At 44.2% G+C, this 23,527-nt stretch overlaps 1 protein-coding gene, 1 long non-coding RNA gene and 1 pseudogene across 5 annotated transcripts; all 3 read right to left on the bottom strand.

Moving 5' to 3' along the window:
• Nucleotides 1-4,910: 4,910 nt before the first annotated feature.
• On the bottom strand, nucleotides 4,911-7,865 carry LOC123405018 (annotated as a pseudogene).
• Nucleotides 7,866-9,393: 1,528 nt separating this feature from the next.
• LOC123404654 lies at nucleotides 9,394-11,004 on the bottom strand. Of its 4 annotated transcripts, none has more exons than XR_006611880.1 (4): nucleotides 10,423-11,004; nucleotides 10,152-10,243; nucleotides 9,973-10,068; nucleotides 9,394-9,448 (listed from the first exon to the last, which is right to left on the bottom strand). It is a non-coding gene; the product is annotated as an uncharacterized LOC123404654 (long non-coding RNA). The 4 variants fall into 4 exon arrangements; XR_006611879.1 differs by having other exon boundaries at nucleotides 10,152-10,238; XR_006611878.1 differs by having other exon boundaries at nucleotides 10,152-11,004.
• An 8,034-nt stretch (nucleotides 11,005-19,038) lies between these two features.
• LOC123401981 (pentatricopeptide repeat-containing protein At4g01990, mitochondrial-like) lies at nucleotides 19,039-22,809 on the bottom strand. The gene is made up of 2 exons (XM_045095845.1): nucleotides 22,513-22,809; nucleotides 19,039-20,503 (listed from the first exon to the last, which is right to left on the bottom strand). The coding sequence occupies exons 1-2, from the start codon at nucleotides 22,807-22,809 to the stop codon at nucleotides 19,283-19,285; spliced, it is 1,518 nt and encodes a 505-aa protein (XP_044951780.1). The 3' UTR covers nucleotides 19,039-19,282.
• Nucleotides 22,810-23,527: the final 718 nt, after the last annotated feature.

Here is a 23,527-nt window from a genome sequence, read left to right as displayed (position 1 = left end):
TTGAATAGGGGTAACTTGGCAATCCTGACTTTCACACCCTGAGTCATCCTCCAAAATAATTCGGGAGGGATCACCTTGATAAGAGGGAGTTGGCACCCTCGCATGCTCATTTGTGACACAACAATTATCGAAAACCTCTGACATTTTTTCCTCCTCCGCTAGTGGAGCATACCGGAACTTGGTAGCTTCTGGATGTGCCTGTAATCATAAGCCACCACATGTTAATATCAAAGTGAAGCAACATGACTCATTGTTTAAAAATGACATGACAAAAACAATACCTTTATCTCCAATGCCCACCACTCATTTGTAGCAGCAATAGTCTTCGTATGCTCATCTCTTCCTAGGCCAGATGCTTGCTGGATCAATGTCTTCCATGTATTGTAGTCGCTCCTACACACACTCCACCTATTTTTGATTTGCTGGGTTGAATAGTTTCTTCCGGAGCGTTCATTGAACTTTTTATGCAAATTAGCTTGTCCTATGCCCGACAAAAAGCTGCCGCTGCGATTATTTCCTCGAACCTCCTCTACGCAAGCAGTCATATAAATTGTATGAGCAGCACTATCCCAATTTGCTTTGGGCTCTTTAACTTTCTCCATCTACCATTATTATTCAACATTACCACGTTAGCATTGACAGCAGGAAACATTGACAGCACTATCTAGCACTATCTAGCAATACATTGACAGCAGGAAACATTGACAGCATTGACAGCACTATCCCAAATTGTATGAGCAGCACTATCTAGCAATACAGTGTGTTCAAGCAGCAAATCCATCCATCCATCCATCTAACAAATAAGCAGCAAATCCATCCATCCATCTAACAAATAAGCAGCAAATTCATCCATCCATCTAACAAATAAGCAGCAAATTCATCCATCCATCTAACAAATAAGCAGCAAATCCATCCATCCATCCATCTAACAAATAAGCAGCAAATCCATCCATCCATCCATCTAACAAATAAGCAGTAAATCCATCCATCCATCTAACAAATAAGCAGCAATATCTGTTTACAGTATCTGTTTACAGGGAAGAAGAACGAAGCTCACAGCGGGGTGGGGCAGACTGCAGGGTGGGCGGGGCGGGGCGGGGCCGGCCGGCGGCTGGGCGGGGCGGGGCCGGCCTGACGAGCGGGGCGACGGGGCCTGCCGGCGGCGGGGCGGGGCCGGCCTGAGGAGCGAGCGCAGATGCAGAGGCGAGGTGGGGAGCGAGCGCAGATGCGGGGTGTTTTGGTTGACTGCTCGGTGGCATTTTGCCTGTAATTACGTGGTACAATAGGGGTATGGTATTAATCCGAAAGGTTTTCTTTTGTGGGACTTGGTAGAATCTTGAGATTGTGGAAGAAACCAGGTTTTCCTCAGTTTTTGAATTGCACTGAGATTCTGCAGAATCTGATTCAGATTTTGATAGTTCATTCGAGTTCTTTTGGCTCGGGATTTTCGGGACTGAGATTCTATAGAATCTGCTCAAAAGAACTGGGCCTTAAGCTGCTGCTGCTGCTGCTGCTGCTGGAGTAGGAGTACCTTCTTGGATGGGCGTCCAGCTGCGGCAATGGCCGAGATCCTCACAACTGTTGCGTCAGGTACATTGTAATCTCTGCATTGAACATAGCACCTCTGCCGTGTCTGGATGCATACATATCTGATATCTGTTACGAACATAGCATCTCTGCCGTGTCTGGATGCATACATATCTGATATCTGTTACTCCTACATACATACGTACAAATGTATGGAACCAAATTCAAACGAGATGGAGCAGCAGTTTGTTTGTTTGGCTGCCCACTGTCTCCTGATCCAGATGGCGACTGTGCATGCACGCGGTCCTCAAACAAACGGGCGAGGTGGTGCACCACACAGTAAAAAAAATGCTGCATATTCAGGGTCACTGGCGTACGTATGAGCACTGAAACTCAGCGATTCCTCGCGCGACGCAAATGAACAAATGCCACACTGCTCCAGCAGGCAACCTAAGAAGAATAAATGGCAGCCGAGCGATTCCGTATGCGAGCCGTGACAAACATGCTATTCCCGTTCATGGTGTAACCATCGATTTATCGTGCAATCAGCTTGCCCACCTCCTCATACATCGAACGACGGCGAAATCCAAACTCCAAAGCATTTCGCGTCCAAAAGCATGCAGACGAGTAAGGTTCAGTGGAAATTTCGGTTCTTCCGTTGTCCCTCGTTCTTTCTCTCATCAAGCTCACACTCTAGGGGCAAAAGTACGAACTACTCATCGATCATTGTACGCCGCTTTTCCAAAAAGCAGCTGCTAGCTGAGCTGAGCCTCTACTGTCCGTCCCGGCACTTTGGGCAAATTATTAAAGCAACTTCAACTACGCGATTGAAACGGACACGTGCTTTGTTCGCGTTTTGTTCGTTTATAAATTGGTTTCCGGTCCTTCTTTACGAATGGATCGACCATGCGTTTAACGGAGACCCATTTTTCATCCGCGTACATAGAGTTTTTAATGTTAAATTGGCCCGCGGTCACAGATTGGGCCAACTACCATGCCAGTATCGAAAGTTCACTCCGGTCCTATGCCAACGATCGACATACATACGCCAGCTTACAAAATGAACACGTAGTTTTCAGCTGGGCGCACTTACTAGCGCGCCGGCACACATGCCAGCGCACAAAATAAAAACGTAGTTCGTCCACGCCTTCTTGGCCATGGTCGTGTCTGCACACCACGGCATGCATCAGTCGTCTTCGATGGTGAACATGTCGGCCTGCATCTTCTCAAACCAAGACCGCTTGTTCGAAAAGACCGTGCTCAAGTCCAACTTCATTATCTCGACCCCCTTCATAATGCAAGCTAGCCGGACTTCTCTTGCTTTGGTGGCCTCGATCTCTAGCATCTTCGCTTGCTTCTCCTTCTCTAACGCGAGTTTCTTGTTTTGTATCTCCATCAAGGCCCTAATTAGTTTCTCCTTGTCTTGCTGGCGCTTCTCTTTTCTTGAGTCTTTGTTGGCGATCATGCTTTGTAAAGTAGCTTTCAAGGCAAGGGACATCGCTTCACGCTTGTCCTTTTTTTTGAAGTTGGTCTTCCCACGCGGTTGCGGCTTCTCCCTCTCACCATGCTCTTCAAGGGCTTCCTTTCCTCCACGCGCCTTGATGACAGCGTATTGTGCTTTAAACTTTTCTTCTTCATTGATGATCATCCAACATTGAATGAGGTTGAAAGACTTGCCCTCATAATGGATCTTCAATGCTTCCAAAGCTTGGAAGATCTACAAATGAGCAAGCATGTCAACATATCAAAGTAGGCAAGATACGGGACAATCAATATAAGCAAGCATGTCGGCATACCATGTCTTTCATGCCCATGCCACTCACGGGCAGACCTGGCCAAACGGGCTGGCCCGACACGGCACGACACGGCCCACCATAATCGTGCCAGGCACGGCACGGCACGCCTGGGCCCGATTATTAGCCGGGCCGTGCCGTGCCGGCCCGCCGGCGCAGCCTCCCGGCCCAGGCACGACACGAAGGCTATACGGGCCGGCCCGTAGGCACGCCAGGCCCGCTAGCCTGTTATTTTTTTTTTAGGCTATTATTTGGGCTGATTTTGGCCTGTTAGGCTGTTTTTGGGCCTATTTTAATATATTGAGCTGTGTTTTGGGCCGATTTTGGCCTATTAGTTTTTTTATCCTATATATACTAGTTTAGTGCCCGTGCGTTGCCACGGGACAATAAACTGATGTCGTTTATCATCATTATTGATCTCCGCCGTTGACTCAACCTCGCTAGTTGTCTCACCACCATCATTGAACGCTTGATCTACCCTTGCTACCCTCATCAATAGCTCAAGAGAGGATCGTCGTCCTCCCATAGCCCTAACAACCTCTGCGGGACATAGTATCATATATTCATATTTAACATGCAAAATAAAAGGCTAGATAGACATACATCTAGAATATGCAAAATAACATTTTCTTAATCTAGCCAAGAAATTTGATAGCCCTAAATACCTCCGTTCTTATGCTAAAATATACACCAATATATAGAAACAAAAATTATAAAGTTACGGGATAAAAAGCAATCCTACAACCGTGAACACTCTCAGTCTCACTTTCTCCTCACTGCTCACCCCTCCCCCTTTCAGCTAGCCACCCACCATGCTTCCCCATGCAGCCGCTGACGCGTCATGACGCGCATCAGAACGGCGTGCGAGGCACCCATCATGGCCCAACTTTCCACGATGCACCTTTGAACCCTCCCTCCTAGCTACGCAGTTGTGAGCTGAGATCGAGGGGGGAGGGGGTATAGTGCTCCGTTGGACGCGCGCCCAGTCTGGACGACGTCATCCACCACGCGGCGGCCCTGCCCCATGACCCCGCCGCAACAGCGCCACACTGGTCTGAATCTTTTGTGGCAACACCCAGTGCGTGTCGTGTCCAGGAGACCCTTCCACAAACCATGTTCGCTGCGATGGGCGGGGATCGACCAGGAGTGGATCGCGTGGTGCACCACAATGCCGACGATGGTAGGGACAACATTTTGATCAGGAGCTAAATGTCCGTGCGTTGCCACGGAACAACATAACAATGTTGCATTAGTTGTATATGTTCCATCAGCTTCATCTCTTCTTTCGTTGGTTCGAAATTTTCTCGACACACATCTTATTTATCTTACCCAGGTAAGACAACCTCTCTTCTATCTTGAGTGTCGTTACACTATTTTATTCCATATAGTTTCACTATGAAATGATAAGCTAGCTCTTATTTGTCATTCGATATTTTTATGGATTGGTAAGGTTCATATGTAGGTCTATGTTTTTCAAGTATTTGGATTTTGGACTCCCTGTGATTTTCTTGAGCTGAACGTATTGTCATTATCTCATCAAAGCGAGCGTTGCATAAAGCCATAAACATACTAGTTTTCAAAGATGAAAACAAAAAATGCATGAATTCTTACCGAAATCGGATAAGGATAATAGAAACTGAAGAGAGTTCCATTAGTACATGCTTGCCCACCAAATGGATTTTTAACCAGAGACATGTGAGAAATAATCTGAGTGCACACCGAATGCCATATCATTTATTTACAAAGTCATAGTGTGAAACTTTCGAACCAAGTATTGAACCAGTTATTGTTTCAAGTCAACCTGATCTTCGGAAGCACCTCAGGATCAACATATAATTTACTGCAGGAAGAATGAAAAATAAGGGAAAGAACCTTGAGCCACCCATTAACCCACACACAACATCCAACACAGACGTTGCAACATGCCAGTCTCGGCTTGTGATCCAATCAGTAAAAAAAACTTCAACAATCTGTAATCTTTACCTGTATAGTCGCATGCGTTTGTTAGAAACCAGCCTGTGCACACCAACCTACCAAGGGCAAGCGTGGTGGAGCACAAGCTAGAGGTAGCCGGTCCGTGGTTGGTCCCAACCAACGAACGCACTCTGTAATTATACAAGATTTATAACCATATATGCATATGGCAATGGAAGGAGAAGATATTGTGGAATGTAAACTATGTAAATTGTAAATTGACAGCAAAAAACAATGACAAGAACATAGAAGGCATGTGTATCCTACAACTGAAGCATGTACATCTAGCAAATCAAAGCAAGTCTGTATAATCAGTTTGAGGTTAAGCTCACGCATTACCATACATCTTTTAGAAGGAAGAAATCATACATCACCCAAAAACTACAGGAAGAATGAAAAATAAGGGAAAGAACCTTGAACCATCCTCACTGTCGAACAGCTCGTATGCGCGCCTAGCATGCTGTTCCCAGGTCTCCAGGGCTTCCATCTTATATACGCCGATGGCAGAGGCCGCAAACTCTTCGAAATCCAACTTTTTGTACTGAAGGGTGCATACCTGGTACACCATCTTGACAGGTAAGTGGGCGTCCCAGTCTAAAAAATCATACAGCTCAAGATCTGGAGAAGGCTTACCATCGTAACAAAGTCGATAACCTTGGAATCATTCATTGCGTCCGTGGAATTCTTCACCATAGCCTGCCAGTTCCATTTTCCATTTTCAGCAACTGCATGCTGTAAATTAGACTGAGTAACGAATGTAATATTACTAACCGATTTCAAATTTTGCAAGGAGATATAAGCACTCTTATTTGGACCTAGCAATTCAAACTGCTCTTTCAGATAGAACAGTTGATTCGCTGTCTATGTCTTAGCTAGGGCCTGCGAAATAAATGGACATCCGTAAGACATGGCCTCAGGACATAATGGTATGAAACTAACTGTACAGACTAATATATTTATATAACAGCGACCCTTGTTATCTCAAGTACTCAATACAAAAAAAATGTGGGAAAGAAAATAAATTATGGATTGCATATTGAAGAACAAATTTGCAACAAATAATATGCATAGAATCATATACGCTTTGTTTTCTTAAGTCTGTTTCAAGTGCATAGTGTATACCCTCAAAGCAGACTTTCGCAATGAAGATGAACTGATATAAGCTCTCATAATTTTGTAGATTATCATATCTAAAGGAATCTTCACTTGTTGTGCATCTCGGATCCATGGGTGACCTGCAGGTACCATTACACAAGTAAACAATTAAGCATCATTCTGCAGAAGGATAGTCTTCCTAAGGAGGGCATTACTGTACAATAGTGCCAAACAAAATATAGTTCTTACTCAGAGCGTGTGAGGCAGTCATCCTCTTGTGGTAATCCTTATTAAGCAACCTTTTTACGAAGTCTTTGGCTTCAGCAGAGAGAGTAGGCCATGTGGTCTCATCAAACCTTGGTTCTGCCTTAAGGACAGCTCGAAATATTCCAGATTCTGTGTGTACCCAGAAAGGTCGGCTCCCACAAAGCAAAATGTAGGCAATTACTTCAATGCTCCACATATCTCCCTCAGTGCCATAAGATCGATGAAGCACCTCAGGAGCAACATAATACGCACTTCCAACAATGTCATTGAGTCTTTCATTTGAAGATGTAACAATTGTGGTGTGTCACAATACAATCACATTTAAATGCAGTAAAAACAAAATGTTAAACAAAAATCTGTATGGAAATATGTTAGACTAACCTGGCTTTACAAAGTCAGACAAACCAAAGTCTATGACCTTCAAGGGTGAGTTTTCCTCCTTCGATGAGAATAGAAAATTCTGGGAAAAGGAAACACAAATGTATTTAGTCATTACAAAAGCTTTGTATTGCATCTGCTGAAAGAACAGAACTACTCTGGATAAAATAAAAAGTAACAACAATCAGATAACTACCCTAACATCAAAAGGAAAATTAGTAAATAATTTGGGTAGGAAGTAACTCGTAATGCTGGAACAACAAGACAGTATTCTGATGAGATACAGTTTCACACCGGGACTTAGTTATATCAGATATTATATACCTTGTGAACACCATGGCTGACTTGAAGATCAGGTTGTTAGAAATTATACGGGACCAAGTATTGAAATGGTATGCTTCTCCTCATGTGATCCTCCTGTTTCAAGCCTGATCCATGTGTCCCACAATAAAATTATATCAGACGAGATCAACACAATTTCGAACCAGAGAACATAGATCACACACCCCACAATAAAAGAGAGAGAACATAGATCACACCACGAGGGAGGGAAGAAAGGTCGCTCACAGGTCGATGACATGGTGAGAGGAGGAAGCATAGGTAAAAGTGATCCAGGTTCTAGGCAGGATAGCAATCGTTGCCCAAGGCGATCAGTGCATCGAAGTCTTTGTTCTTCCTCCTCCAACCTATCTGCTGGTGTGCCATCATTGAGATCGGCACCACCTCCTCCTCCTGGACGGCCTGCCCTCGAAGATTAGATATGTTCCTCTTCCTCACCTTGCACGGCCGCGAGGCACGAATGGTCGGGCTCGCCGACATGACGGCCTTCATCGTGGCGTCCTACCTCAGCCCCCCTCGTCCACACCCGCACCACACCCAGACCCCTCTCAGATTTCTACTTCCACATCCCACGCCGCCTGCCCATGAAACACCACCCGCCTGCACCGCCTCGTCCCAAAGGGTGAGGGACAAGGTGCGGCGGTGGAGGGGGAAACGGCCTGAAGGGAGTTGGGGAGCGGCGACCGACGAGGCGATAAACGGATCGCCGACTGATTTGGGCGGTGTGTGGATGGGAGACGTGGGTGGGGGTCTGCGTTTGGATGGCAGGAGGAGGAGGTTACGAGGGAGGTGCGTTTTTGGGTGGTGCGTGGGTTGTTCGAGGTGGGGAGGTAGAGGGTTTTCTCTGTGAACCGGTTTTTTCTATATTAAATCGATTGGTTTTTGGAGGGATGAAAAAAATTGGTGAAACTGCTAGCGGTGGCAGTGCTAGCAATGGGGATCGTACGAGGTCGAACCATCACGACGGCAGATCCCCCTTTAAATCTCCGATGCCACTTTAGCGTCCCTGAAGTGATGATGCATGTCCTACAGGTGTTGGAGGCTAACAATTGATTCCTATTTTAATACATGGAAGTTGACCACTAAGAATATTGCGGAAGGTAAAAAAACATCAAATTATTCTTCTACAATCCATCCAATAAGCTCACGTCAAACAAATATGCAACTCTGAGCTAACAGAAGGACATTTTGCATTACTCTCTTCTAAAGCCTCTCATGGAATCGGAGTTACATGCTATTCTTATTTGCTACGTTTTCCCATTAGACAACCCTTTTCTATGGTTGGAGTTCAAAAACAGATCTTTTGTAGTGTTTTCTATGAGGGAGTCAAAGAGCCTTGGGCATGTGCCTCCACATTTGGCTTGGCTTGAGTCAAAGAGTCTTGGGCATGTGCCTCCACATTTGGCTTGGCTTTATTCATGTCGAACACCAGGTCCGTGGTGCCCATATTTTGCACAGTTAAAGCTATCTCGATGCATGTAAGAAACATTAGTAAGTAAACACAATTAGTTCTTTGTTTTCAATACATAATGCATGCAAAGATGCAAAACAGGAGGGAACCAGTGCATTTAATTGTAAATTGTGACATACAAGTGAAAACCAAGGTACACCGAGTAATTGGAAAATATCTAAACATAGATATAAAAAGTACAGAAAATGTATCTTTCAAATAATGTCTTCCCAAGAAGTTAGATGTGGGTACATTATCCTGTTGCAATTGACCTCAAATGAAGATCATAATATTCAGTAACGAGAAATTAATTGGCATATCAAATGGTACGCGTACAAGGTCAGTGCCTCCATGGTATGTATGAACAGTATAAGAATAACATATCATTATGTTCTACTAAATGTGCTTAGTCCGTTGAAAATAAACACCCAAACCCAATATACAAAAAAATACAATAGGGGACAGGGTGAGCCGGTGAGATGCATATACCTTGTTAAAGTTCAAAGAACTTCTGCTGGCAACTACACTTCACTTGATAAAGGTTAGTGGAAGCTAAAGAATTAGTGGCTATCGCCATCCATTCATCATCTAGAGAAATAGTAGCTCCAAAAGTCGGTCGAAGCTCCTATGATGAAGTCATACGAGTATCACCATTTTAACATATATACTATAATCTGAATGTACATGCCAATTGCATGAAAGTAAATTCATTAGCTTGTCATGAAAAAATAATAAAATATACAATGGAATGCAATTGTACACCTAGTTACCCACATCATATGGACTACAATGATGTACAAGTACAATGATTGCACATACCATAACTCTCTACGAAGGAACAACTGAAACAATACTAATAATCAAGTTAAGACAGATATGCCTCAACATAAAAGTGTCAACCTGTTAAACATGGTTCATAGTAAAAGACGAGGAAAGAAATAACCTATTAACCAAGGTCCAAGTACCCTTTCTATTATAAAATACCGACATATGAAGCGCATCGAAAAACACAGTTCAACAAACTGCAGTTTAATCAGCAATATTATCCCTTTTTTTTTCCCTACATAATTATTTCATTAATATGATAAAATGTTAATTCCAGCTATTTATAAATTAAATGCTGGCAACAAATGCTAAATGATCACATACCTTGTTTAACCAAAGAGCAAATTTGTTCTTATCGCCTAATTTTCTATGTGACCCCACACCACCATCTTGCATAATTGAGAAATCCATAATGGGGGTCTGCCAGGCAGGTCAGGTCATGTGATTCAAAGGAAATCTGAGAAATCCACAATGCACAAGTAGATTAGTGATTAGCTAATTACCATTCCCCTTCCTCCCATCGGCTTGCTTCATGGCTGCATCCTGCTTACTTGCTCCTCTCTCGTGCTACATGTCGTGGAGTAACTGACCTACACTAAAGACACAACAGCACAAGAAGCTCTAAGCTACGGTCGTTCTTCTCCAACTGCTGCGTGCGTGCCTCATGCATCGCGCACCATCGCCAAAGGGTGTGAATCTGGCCGGGAATCGGGAAGCCATGCATCTAGCGACGATATGAGAGTTGGGAGGGAACCAATCAGGGGAAGAGCTGACCTTGTTAGTTGCGCGCGCCGAGCAAGGAGGGAGGGCCTGATCCCTTAGCCGGGACACTCATCTGCCATCCGCTTCTCGTCGTCCTCCACGGAGGTAGAAGGATGGAACCAGGCTCGACGGCGGCCGGATCTGGACGTGAAACGGCGGCCGGATCTGGGGGTGAGGCAGCGACACGTGGGAAGTCCGCAGTTGTCTGGACGCCGATGGAGACCATGGGACGGCCACATCGCAGGGAAATAGGCAGTACGCATCGGGGATGGTCCAACGACGTGTGAAGAGAAGGATCCCTTAATATGTCATTGACAGCAGGACGGCGGCATCACGTGGAGTGGAGACCACGGCCGGCGCTCGCCGATGGAAACCGCGGTCCGTGGTGCCCCGGCGAGCGGCGTCGCAGGTTGAGGCCGCATCACGGCAAGAGTGCGGTGGTGGAGAAGGGTGGCGTCGGATCGCACTGGTCGCGGCGGCGACTTTTCCTGTAGAGAGATGGGATCGGGAGGGGAGCGATTTGGGAGTTTTTTTTTTGATAACATCGATTTGGGAGTTGGGAAGGGGAGACGTGCGTGCGTGCTTGCGAAAGTTTTTCTCTATCTACGTTTGGTCGAGGATGGAATAGTGGGCTGTTTTCTGGGCCATGTCGTAGGTGGGGGTGGGGGTCGAATGAGGTGGCCCATCGCGGGATGGTTAGTCGTACGAGGGGAGGTCGAACCATCGCGGAGGTTGAACCATCACGACAGCACATCCTGCTTTAACAGTAGATATATATATATATATATATATATATATATATATATAAAGGGTCGCGCCGTGCCGGCCCGCGTGCCCAGCCCTCAGGCCCAGGCACGGCCCGAGGCGTGCCGCGTGCCTGGCACGACCCGTTTAAATCGTGTCGGGCCGGGCCCGTGTCGTGCCATCGTGGCGGGCTGGCGGGCCGACATGTTTAGCCCGGCCCGTTTGGCCAGGTTTGCTCACGGGACGGGTCTCGATGCTCTTATGAGTGGAACAAAACTTGTTGCACTCTTATTGTATCACCCTCCAACGCTTGCCGAGAGAGACCCACCCACGCTTTCCGCGCACCCCCGGAGGACGATCCACCGCCCACAGGCACAATGTTGAGGTCAATGCCCGCAGGGGCTGGAGGGCCAGGTATGACTACGCTCACCTCGGTGAACCGGAGCCCGTAGAGTAGGACGGACGGGAGGTCTGCGGGTGGTGCCGCTGAAAGTCATGCGCCGCTGGCATGGAGGACGGGTGTGGCGAGTTCGGGAGTTGGTGACGAAGGGGCGACGAGCAGGTATTGGCCGCGTCCGCAGCGGCAACGACTAGCCTGTGCTGGCCAGAGTTTAACCCTAGCATCAGCAGGGTCTGCCTCGTGGCCTTTCGGTCGAGCTGACTGTTCTTCACGGCCTCTTTCTCCAATGCGGCGCGCGAGGTAGGACGCTGTCGCGGCCTCGTTCTTGGCTTCTTGCTCATGCTAGCGGTTCTTTCCCCTCAACGATTGTTATTTAAGAAAGGTGTCTCCCGGGGTGTCGGCCGGCTCTCGAACGATGTCTCCCTGTCGACGAACTAATTTTGATTCCAAGCACGCACCGTGCAATTCACGCGCAGGCAACGGCGAACAAGATACCTTGCGTGCCGGCCTAAAACAAAACAGAATAACTAAAAGGAGCAGAATCATCTGATGATAGAGATAGACGCAGTCCGCCAAACTGCCACCAAGTGCCTCGCCCTCAAGTAACTGTATTCGATCGCACATGAATGAACTGCTGCGACGGGAACTAGTGTTTACTTTTTTCCAAACAAAAGTGGAATTCTACAAATAGTGTCCTAAAGCAATTTAGGACAAGAGATTGGTATTTAGATTAGTCGTCTTATGTTCACCTGATCGAAAGAGAATTTCAATTTGTGGTTGCGGCAACATTAGTGGGAAAATTGTTTTCGGCTATGAATGTTGTTAACAAAAAGTTGTACAATAAATTGGATGATTACTTCACGAGTGATTGTCTAACTTAATATGTGGGGAAAGCACTGTTTTCTACTATTAGTAATGATGCAATATTTGATCTTTTTAAGATGGTGAAGTATTTGAACTTATAACATGGCGGACATTCAAAAGGGCAACTCTAATGAGGGAGTGACTTTACAAGCTTCTTTCATTTTTGTGGTACTTACATTAAACTTTCCAAACTAAGTTGACATTTTTTTTCATTGTTTGTAGTAAGATGAAAAGCTAGACCTCGAGGTACCAAGTTATTTCGGTACTACTCCCTCTGTACCAAAATACTAGATACAGAGGGAGTAGTTTGGTACTACTCTATTTATAATATGAAAACGGGTTATTTTATAATTTATCCAGGTATGATGCCCTCTTCTATTTTTAACTTAACACAAATTTATTATGTTGATTTTTAGGACTATATTTTTATTGTAAGATGATGTTGTAAAATTAGACATTACATTTATGTAATTGGTATTAAATCCCTCGTAACGAATTAATGAGTGAACCCAATAGTTAAATTTTCTGGCTCCGTCCCTGTTGACGACGCTGGAAAGCCTGTCAACACTTTGTGTGCTTTCATTCAGACTTGATTAAAACTACGTCAGAACTCGCTGAGGTGAATGGTAAACTCAGTTTGAGATTACAAGCGAACCAGCCGCGCAACTAAAACTTGGCACGCGTCAATTGTGGAACTGGAGTTTCTGGGTTTTCAATCAAAGTTCATGATTCAACTTACTAACTCTAGTGAGTATAAACGGAAGCACTATGGTACTGACCACTGTTAGGGCATTTTCAAGGCCCCCTGCACCCGTCTGGACCACGTTGTCCGGACCGCGGGAACCATCCAACACCGATTTGTATCGGTTCAGATAATTTCTTCCGTAAATCAAAGATAAAAATGGATACTCCGGGGAGTCCGGACACGAGAAACAACTCTATCCGTCACCCCTGGCCCACGCAAAACCCGCCCCGGACCCGTGACTCCATCCTCCTCATTTTTTCTCCTTCATTCTTTCTCACTTGTCTTCGCCGTCGCTCCACCACCTCGGCCGTCACGTCACACCCTGCCAGAATTCTACATCCCTGTCACCCTCCAACTCTCCAGCAAGGCTCCAGGTCTCTTCTCATCCGTCTCCATTCAGCTCTTGTCCTCCGACCGCCCCGCCAGGTACCATCCTCCGGCCACCCGCGCTACTGCTAACAGATAGTTGTAGCGTGATAGCAGTAGCACGGCCACCCGCCCTACTGCTATGGTTTTCTGTAGTAGTGCAAGCATGGTCATCGATTGTTGACTTTTCAAACATGAATTAGCAAACACGCATGGGTTAAAAAAATCTTTGAGATTTTTAAAATTTTCATCAATTTAGAAAAAGTTGGTTATTTGAAAAAATCTCATGAATTTGAAAAGTACATGAATTTTGAGAAATTATTAATGAAAAAGTACATGATTCAAATAATTGTCACAAGTGCATGAGTTCAAAAAGGTTCACAAGCTTAAATAAAGTTCAGGAATTTAAGAAAAAAATGTAAATTTGAAATAGAAATTAAGACATGAAAAAAATAATTTGGAAAAGAGAAAAAACTGAAAATAGTTCACAGAAAATGCAAAACCTCGTAATATGATTTTTTTACAAAGAAATTTGCAAAAGGTTCAGTCATCTAGCAAAAAACACGAATTTATGAAAAAATTGAATTTAAAAAAAAGGGTTATGATTTGACAAAAAATGAAGGAAAAAACTGACAAAAGCCGAATGAAACAAAAAAACACATAAAAGAAAAACAGGTTCAGAACTTTGAAGGGGAGCTTCTGAAAGGAAAACTGGATCGAATATGTCACACTTGAGGGAACTCCTAGTCAGCGCCTTTGGCGCCAACTAGCGGGGCTGGCGCTCACGGGCGTGCTAAACGGGGTGTGGCCCATTGAATGCGCCCGTGCTCGTTCGCTAACTGGTCTCTTTGTTTGCTTGCTTGGGGGCCGTTCGTGGTTCTCTGGCGAAGTTGATCAGGTTCCCAGCCGGTTCATGAGTTGATTTTCGCTGCAAAAATTCAACAACAAAAAAAGATCGTAAAAATCAGAAAACTTCACCAGATTCAATGAAAGTTGATAAATTTAAAAAGTGTTCATCAGTTTTTTAAAACAGTTCACGAATTTAAGTCTCCTACAACTGGAGCTGTCAACTCTCAACAACTAGAGCAAACCAACATGTCGTTGGATGGTTAAAGGGACCGTGGTATCCTTAGCCCACCATGTTTTAAGTTTGAGTGCTTGCATTATTCTTGAATTAATTTAAGGATTCTCGGCGATACATTTTCAGTGAAAGGAGACGTTTCCGTCGACGACGAGACGCCTACGATGACTTCGTAAAAATATTCATGAAGAGTTCAATAAAATATTGAGAAAGTATTTGGAAAATGATAATCAACATTTTGAAAATGTTAATGTGTATGGAAAAAATGTTAACTATGTATTCAAAAAATGTTAGTATTTTAATTTTACGTTTTACGATAAGAATATTATAAATGTTAAAAATATATAGGAAAAAATATTGATCATGTATTTAAAAAATGTTAATATTTTTATTTGAAAAATGTTAATGAGAATAGTTTAGATGTTAAAAAAATATTGACCATGTATTCAAAAAATGTAATCTTCTATTTGGAAAATACTAAAAGTTTTAATAGGAAAAATGTTGACCATGCATTACAGTAACATATAATATGTATTGGAAAATGTCAAACATGGATTAAAAAATGTATTGACATATACAAAAATGTAAAATAATAAAGAAAAGAACAAACAAAGCCGAAAAATACAAACAAAATAAAATAAAGCAAAAAAAGGAAATAAAAAACGAAGAAACAAAATGCAAAAAAAGAGTGAAAGAACGGAGAAGAGAAAGAACAAACAAAAAGAAAGAAAAAAACTGAAGAAAACGGATTGGGTTGCCTCAAGTAGGACGCGTCCCTAGTTCATACCATGAATGGGGCTTGGATGGAGTTGCTAGCACAGCATGCGATCTCCCTGGAGATCACGGAACGATCCCTGCTTCTTCCCTCCCTGTGTAGCTGCTCTCGCTTAGGCCCTGTTTGTTTACAGAGACTAGATTAAAAAAAAATCTCTTTTAGTCTCCATGTAAACAAACAGAAGAGACTTTTCCTTAAGGCCTCGTTTGGTACGGAGGGATTCAAGAGGTTTCGAGAGAAAAATCCCCGGAAGGATCAGAAACCTTACAAAACCTCGGGCGCCCATTTGATAAGAGGGGTTTGCTTAGCCGAATCCCCTTCATTCCCCTTCAATCCCTTCCTATCCATGTGTTTCAGGATCCTCCTTGAGGGACTGGTGTAAGCAAAACCCCGAGGATTTGAGAGGATTAGATGGAAGGAAGTGATTCACCAAATCCCCTCCTTCCCAAACCTCCCCAGTCCACTTTTACCAAACAAAGCCTAAGGCCTCGTTTGGCACGGTGGGATTGGGAAGGTTTCGAGAGGAAAATCCTCGGGAGGGTCAGAAACCCCACAGAACCTCGGACGCCCATTTGGTAAGAGGGGTTTGCTTAGCCGAATCCCCTTCGTTCCCCTTCAACCCCCTCCTATCCATGTGTTTCAGGACCCTCCTCGACGGACTGGTGGAAGCAAAGCCCCGAGGATTTGAGAGAATTGGTGAAAGAAAAGGATTCACCAAATCCCCTCAAATCCTCTCCTCTCCAAACCTCCCAAAAATCCACTTCTATCAAACAAAGCCCAAGGCCTTGTTTGGTGCGCAGGGTTTGAGAAGGTTTGTAGGGGATTATTCCAGAGGGGATCAGAAATCCCGTGATTCCCAGCATGTTCATTTGGTGGACAGGGTTTATGATGAACAAACCCCTTCAATCCTCTCTAATCCCCCTCGATTTCTTTCTATCCACGCGGCTTAAAAACCTTGTCTCATGGCTCAGGGATTTGACAATTGAGGGGATTTGAGAGGATTGGGTGAAAGGAAGGGATTCACCCAATCCTCTAAAAACTCCCCCTCCACAATCCTCCCCAACCCCTTCATACCAAACAAGGCCTAAGAGAATAAAAAAAGACGGAACTTTTTTCTTTAGTTCCTGAGACTAAAAAAAGTAGTTCTTTTGGAAACAAACACCCCCTTAGTGCTCGTGACGAAAGTCTCCGACAACTGCAGCTGTCAACTCTAAACAACTGGACTAGATTGTCTAAAAAAAAAGCAGGACTAGGGAAAGTGACTTTGAGAGATAAAGATATCTGAAGCCTGCGATGTTGTGCATGCGGCATGCACCACCGTCCATCGGAGCAAGAAAAGAATCGCCATTTCACCGTCCTGCGATGTTGTGTATTTTGTTTATTTATGAGATCACGTATATTTACCCAAACTTCCCTCACGTTTACACGAAGATGACCCTTGGCTTATAATTTTGTGGGCTGAAAACCGCCTGAAATTTCACCGGAGGGTTCCCTCCAAGGTCGGGCCGGCAAAATCCGGGGCCCTGTGCCAAATTAAAAATTGGAGCCTTATTTATGAAAAAACTAACGATCAATTATAATATATATATATATATATATATATATATATATATATATATATATGTCACAGAAAAAACTATAGTTTATGCAATGTAATATCTTACATAAAAAGTGAACATATGAAAAAGTCATACCTATTCAACTCCTGGTTGCTATTTATTTGAACAACCTCATTTTTTAGTATTTTTTGAAATGAAATATTCGATGATATCCTCAATAATCAATCTTGTCCAACACTTCACTCCCGAGTGCTATTGTCGTCAAATCATTGAGTCTTTGCTGCGTCATAGTAGTACGCATATAAGACTTCAATAGCTTCAATTTAGAAAAAACTTCTTTCTACCGATGCAACTGTTACAGGAATGGTCAACAGAACTCTATATACAATACTTGCATTGGGAAAACAATCATGCCTCTATATTATTTGTCTCTGTCTCGGCATCTCTAGAATGAATGTAAGGAACAATTGCAAATCATGCCTCTATATTATTTGTCTCTGTCTCGGCATCTCTAGAATGAATGTAAGGAACAATTGCAAGTACAAGGGTACAAGGATCGATAGAGTGATTACCAGATGACACTTGGAGTGCTTTTCTTTTAACATATCTGATTCATACCACCTTTATAAGATGCATTAATTAAATTTTCTTCTTATGCTTTTTTCTTGCTCTTATAGGCATTCCCATGATGATTCAGATCTATAATCTCTGTCAAAAGTAATTACAAAATTAGAAATTAAAAGTAAAATCAAAAGTTAATAAAAAATAATGTGCGAGTAACCTGGATGCAAATTCGCAATGGTCAATGGATCACCAGCCGGCCAGATTCGCAATGATTTAGACCTGGACGTATCACAAATGGTGGCGCACCGGACAGCAGCAGAACTGCAGCCTGCAGGACAGATCATTGATGGATGTTGGCTGATCGCTGATGGGTGATGGCCCTTGCACCGAACTGGCTCCTGGCTGTGGCCCTGCCCTGCACAAGCGCACTAGCGCAGCGCCGCACCGCCACCACGCGGCCACGCAGATCGCACGCGACGACGCACAGCGTGACAGCGGCACAGACGCAGAGACGAGGAGGCGGCGACGCACAGTGGCACAGATTGCAGAGACAAGGAGGAGCGACGTTCGGTTCCCTCGATCGAGTCGCTCGATAGCAGCGCTCAACCGGCCCAACACCACAGCAGACACTATTCATCAGCGACCCATATTTTTTTTCATTACTAGGCCTATATAAATTTTTTGGGGCTCCTTACAAAACATGGGCCCTGTGCGGGCAGCACAGATGGCACCACTGTGGGCCCGGCCCTGGTTCCCTCGCGCAGCCCCTGCCACACAAGGCCGCCGCCACCCTGCCTCTTGTATATGCTTGTTTAATAGAAAATAGGAAAAGAAAGATTTTAGAGAAAGAAGTTTATACAAACTGATAAAAGTAGTCATCAAACAACTTCCCCTAAATTATACAGATATCCCGTAAAACGATTTTCACGGGAAGTTTTTTACAGGAGCTATTGGAGATGTTCTTAGTGGGGTTATTTTGCGTGAAGGGAGAGCTTCAGACTCCCATGCCGAAAATGGTTCATGGCTCCCCATCTATAGAAAGAATCTGGCCGCCAGGTCTGGCTCTTACAATCACCTGACATTGTCATTCTCAAGTGAGCCAGCTTCCCTAAAAAAGACTACCTGGTGCAGCCAAATAATATATCAGAAATCATTCACTGCTTCGTTGCTCCTCTTCATGAATGTTTAGCAACATTAAACATTAAACATTGGAGAATCGTACTAGCAGCATAGCTATATGTTACTTCCTCCGTTCCTAAGTAAGTACAAGTCTTTTTAGAGGTTCCACTACAGACTACATACAGATGTATATAGACATACTTTAGAGTGTAGATTAACTCATTTTGCTTCATACATACTTCCCCCGTCCGGAGTTACTTGTCGCACAAATTAATAAAAGTGGATGTACCTAGAACTAAAATACATCTACATACATCCCTTCCTATGACAAGTATTTTCAGACGGAGGAGGTAGTCTTTAGTGAAATCTTTAAAAAGACTTATATTTAGAAACGGATGGAGTACACTGTAGTCAGTGGGAACTAGCAGAGCATCAAATGTAAAATGCCAAAAGCCCTAGAAATGTTGGTAATACAGAAAATACGGTGACAGCGAGGGATTATAAAGATCCATCAATTTCTTGTACAACAGATACTTCCTCGCGGGATTTTCACGAGATAACGACATCTTCAGCAAGTCATAATTCTGCTCTATAATAACCAAGAAAAAGTCTAAGGTGGCCTCTACTTCTAACAAAGCTCCTTTAATTCTCAGTTTCAATTGCCGGAGACACTCTCCAGCAATTTCGTCGTCTCAGGTCCTATGTGAATCCCGTCATCTTCGATGCGCTGAGCAATGGATGGGTTGGTTCTGCCTGCAGCTATATAGGTCCGCACCATGCCCTCATAAGCTTCCGCATCAAGGCATTCGAGCTTCTTCAGGCAGTCACAGAAAGACTCCACGCCATCAACATCCTTTGACTCTTCATAGTGCTTCAGAAATCTGCTCATAAGCTTTTCAGATCGCACCCATTTGTCTGCTGTAACCATGTTCTTTGAATCTCTCAAGATCTCCAGTGCTGCAGTAACATCAGATTTGTCCAAATAGAACTCAGCAAATATGTAAACTGTCCTCACGTTGCAATGACCCTGAGACATGGTTCTCTGACGGATAGCCTCAGCTTCGTCTATCATACCCTTATCAAGGTAAGCTTTGATCATAACATTTGTTATCCTCATGTCATAATGTTCATGACTCGATTCCCACTCCTGAAAGATTTGCTGCAAAGACTCAAAGTCATCAATAGTACTCAGAGCTTCAAGCATCACAAGATAGCTTTTGTTCAAGCATTTCTTGAATGTGGACTTCAGAGACTCCCAGATCCTCTTAACCTCAGTTGCATTTCCACAACGGGCATAGATGGAGAGGAGGAAATACCATGAGGATAACTCAGCTTTGTTCATAACTTCCTCAGCTTTCTTTAGGGCAATTTCTGCCTTTCCACACAGCTCTAGTTTAACGTAACTGTTTGCCATTAGAGTGTACAAGGACCAGTTTAGTGGAGCCACCTTCTGCAATTCTTCCAGGCCTTTCTCCGCAGCCTCCAGGTCATTCATTGTGATATAGCTTTCTATCAAAGTGAAGTATGTAAAATTATTAGCACTTATACCGCTTTCTCGCATTTCTTCAAATGTGGAGGGGATTTTCTCTGGCTGGCCCGCCTTTTGGTACAAAGTCATCAAGTTGTTGTACAGCAGTGTATTTGGAACAACGCCCATGACTTTCATCTTCTCATAGAGTTCCAGACCTTTGCATGCCATTCCGTGTTCACCATAGCAGTTAAGCAAACATGAATAAGTTTTCTTTGACTTATCTGGAAGGCTCCAGAAATATTCTTCAGCTGCCTGTATCCCATGCACTCTCGAAACGAGGCCAAGCCGCAGCGCTTGATTCCCAAGCGACAACTTTGCTCCACGAGATTCCATCCAGTCCATCAACTGGGTACAAAATAACAGCCATATATTATGCAGTGAACATAAAAAGGATACTCTGCTCACAAAGAGGTTGTACCAGAACAGCATATGAAATCTCTACAGTGAACATAAAAAAGATCCTTAGGAGAGACGCATTAGTGCCATAACAATTTAAACCTCTACTGTTAGAACTTGAACCTTCATTTCCTATTGTGAAGTCTTACTTTCCTTCCCTCTAGAACATATTTTCTCCAGGTTTTTGGCTATTTATGTGTGAGAATCGAGACCCCCGACTTAGCAGTAGAGTGTGTCGAGCAAGCTAACAATGGCAGATTAATTCCCAATTCCCCGAAATTGGAAATTAACTCTGTTTAAGACCATTCTTAACCATCAATTGTTTTTGTGGTCGACCTCATTGCTCCAATCTCAGACTGCATATGTTTGATCAGTGGTTAATTGTACAGCACAGGAAAGAGATGTTTGTTTGAAAATTGTATCCATCAATATGTCTCCAGCAATTGTCTGTTAGAAACAATAAACCTTGTTAACTACTATACAACACAACATTCACTGTTCTAATGAACTAGCTCATGGCAAATGCATCTTCTCTTCCAATGTATTCTCTTTGGTGACAGCATTCATAATTATCAATCATAAGGTTCATAACTGAGTCAATTGATTGCAAATACTGTTAGTAGAAGAATCATTTTTTGGAGGGCAGTTTGGGAAAGGTGCTCCCATACTATCTCTTTATCATAGAGACATGTGTTGTTTTGGATTCGGTTCTAACCTTAACATATGCGGATATGCCTCTACAAATATTCCTATATGACTGGTGTTGGGAAATGGATTACGGTCTTCATGTGCCAGTGCGGCTCCCGAATCAATCCCTACCAGGGCTGATCCAAGACCAAGAGACAGCATTGTGAGAGCCAAAAGGACACTTATGGAGGAAGGAGGGGGGGGAGGGGACTCCCAGGATCCTGCCCAAGGCCGAGGAACAATGTCATCAGAGGAAGCGGTGATCCCGGGAACCCAAGGCTACTTGAACGTCCCCTACGCCTCCAGAAGGCCTGACTTTGTATCCACCTACAACTGGCCAATTCCTAAGATCCATAAATTGCTAAATTTCAACCAAAAGCAACGGAAGCTTGTTCCAAGAATTAAAAGACACTATAATTTAGCAAACACCCCCTAGTTGCTAGTTTTTATGTAAATACAGAAAATCCAGGGTTTCATACAGAAAACTGCCCGTACATTGACATGTTGCTTATAGGCCCAGCATTTGTGGCCTATCTGTTTTACAAAACATCACCCTTACCATAATAACAATAGGTCGGACTGTCGATCCCTCTCAAATACACCCACCTGCTCCTCTCCTCTACACGTCAGCGCCAGGATGGATGCACATGCACTAAATCAACATGAGTAATGGAACCTAAAATCACTGACTCGCTGTGGTCATTGAAGTCCAATTTTTCAATGTTTATTTTATTAAGCCACTTTAGTAAAATTCACCTCAATGCACCAAGTCTGACGCTAAAGACATCCCATACACAATCATCTTTTTCGGACTACTTCCTATGACGTTACCAGACAACGAAAAGTGAAAACTAAGGAGCCATAATATTTGGAAAGAAAAGGAAGCTGCAGCATCTCCTCAAATTTCCCAGGCAGAACAGGTAGCGCCACGATATGTCACCTGATCTTGCGATTGTTGTTAGCGATTGTAAGATATGCAATGCCCTTCCTACCTATAGTGTTGATTGACCTCTGAAGCTGCAGCATGGCACCTAGTTTCACTTTGCGTCAGACATCATCAAATTACCAATGTGGTGGTTGGCAACACAAGGCACTCAGTTGACCACAACCCTATTCTTCAGTCGAGAATGTAGAATGCACAATTCACGCGGTTCATTACCAACAGTGACCTTGATAATAGCCAATTGAAAGCATGCAGAAAGAGAATGCAGAATGGAGCTGCCTCCAATGAATACCCTAGTAGTATGTCAGATTGGGGTGGGAGGGGGCACCTCGAGCGCCCAGGCGTTGCTCCTGAACTTGCGGAGCCTCCGGACGTAGGCGACGATCTGGTCCGCCGAGAGCGGTCGCCTCTGGCGGAGATAACTGTCCATCTCCGCCGCCACCGTTCCCGGCGGCCTGCCGCACAGAATCGAGATTCTCCTGTAGAGCGGGACCCACGACGGCTCAAGGCCGTCCCGTGCAGGGATGGCTGGCTGCGCCTGCGCCTGTGCGAGCTCGTGCGCGAATCTTGCCGGGGCCACGGAGACGCGCCGCCGCGCCGCCGCCGCCGCCGCCGTGCGCAACATGGGTGGCTCGGCCGCGTTCCGAGGGTTTGTTGAGGTTTTTGGGTGGCTTGCTGCAAAAGAACGATTTCTTGCCCGGTCTTTTCTTGAAAGAAAAAAAATGGACAACACTAATTTTACACAACAAAAAATTCTAACGATAGTATCCCAGCCCATCGAGGTTCAAGTCCTGCTGCTTGAAATAAAAAGGGACAACACTAATTTATTTCAGGATTTCCGGGATACACTTTTAGTGGAGGAGACGTTCCTGTCGACGACGAGACGTCTACGGTGACTTCGTAAAATCTCAAGATGATATGCTGGCTCAGTCTTTTGGAGGTGCTCATAGGGGTATGGTGTGCGTGTGTGCATTCATAAAAGTAAATGTATGCGCGTGTGTACATTCATAAGGATGAATATGCGTTTGTACTATGTTAAGATTTTTTTTTATCTCAGGCTCTTTATAAACGGTTCATTGTTTTCTTCTCTTTCCTGACGACTGGAACCCTAGCTGCCGTCAGGATAGACCAATCTTCCAGGGCCATTCTCCAACGGCTCCCCCCCCCCTCCCTCGTGCTGGCGACTTTGATCGTCGATGGTGAGAGGGTCGTCGGATCCATGCGTGTGAATCGTTTTTAGTCTCTCGTAGTCTAGGTTTTTAGGTTGTTCGTCGTCTTGGCTTTGAAGACGACGATGAAAACGTTGAATAAAGATTCTTCGGATCCTTTCCTAACGAGGCCAT

The sequence above is a fragment of the Hordeum vulgare genome, chromosome 6H, assembly GCF_904849725.1.
Source record: "Hordeum vulgare subsp. vulgare chromosome 6H, MorexV3_pseudomolecules_assembly, whole genome shotgun sequence".
NCBI lineage: Eukaryota > Viridiplantae > Streptophyta > Magnoliopsida > Poales > Poaceae > Hordeum > Hordeum vulgare.
This window is presented reverse-complemented; position numbering and strand designations above follow the sequence as displayed.

What these genes read in the sequence shown, in the direction of transcription:
- LOC123401981 (XM_045095845.1), bottom strand. Translation starts at nt 22,809, where the DNA reads ATGTTGCGCACGGCGGCGGCGGCGGCGGCGCGGCGGCGCGTCTCCGTG. An exon ending in GCAACGCCTGGGCGCTCGAG is followed by an intron (nt 20,504 to 22,512) that starts GTGCCCCCTCCC and finishes TTTTGTACCCAG; the next exon opens with TTGATGGACTGGATGGAATC.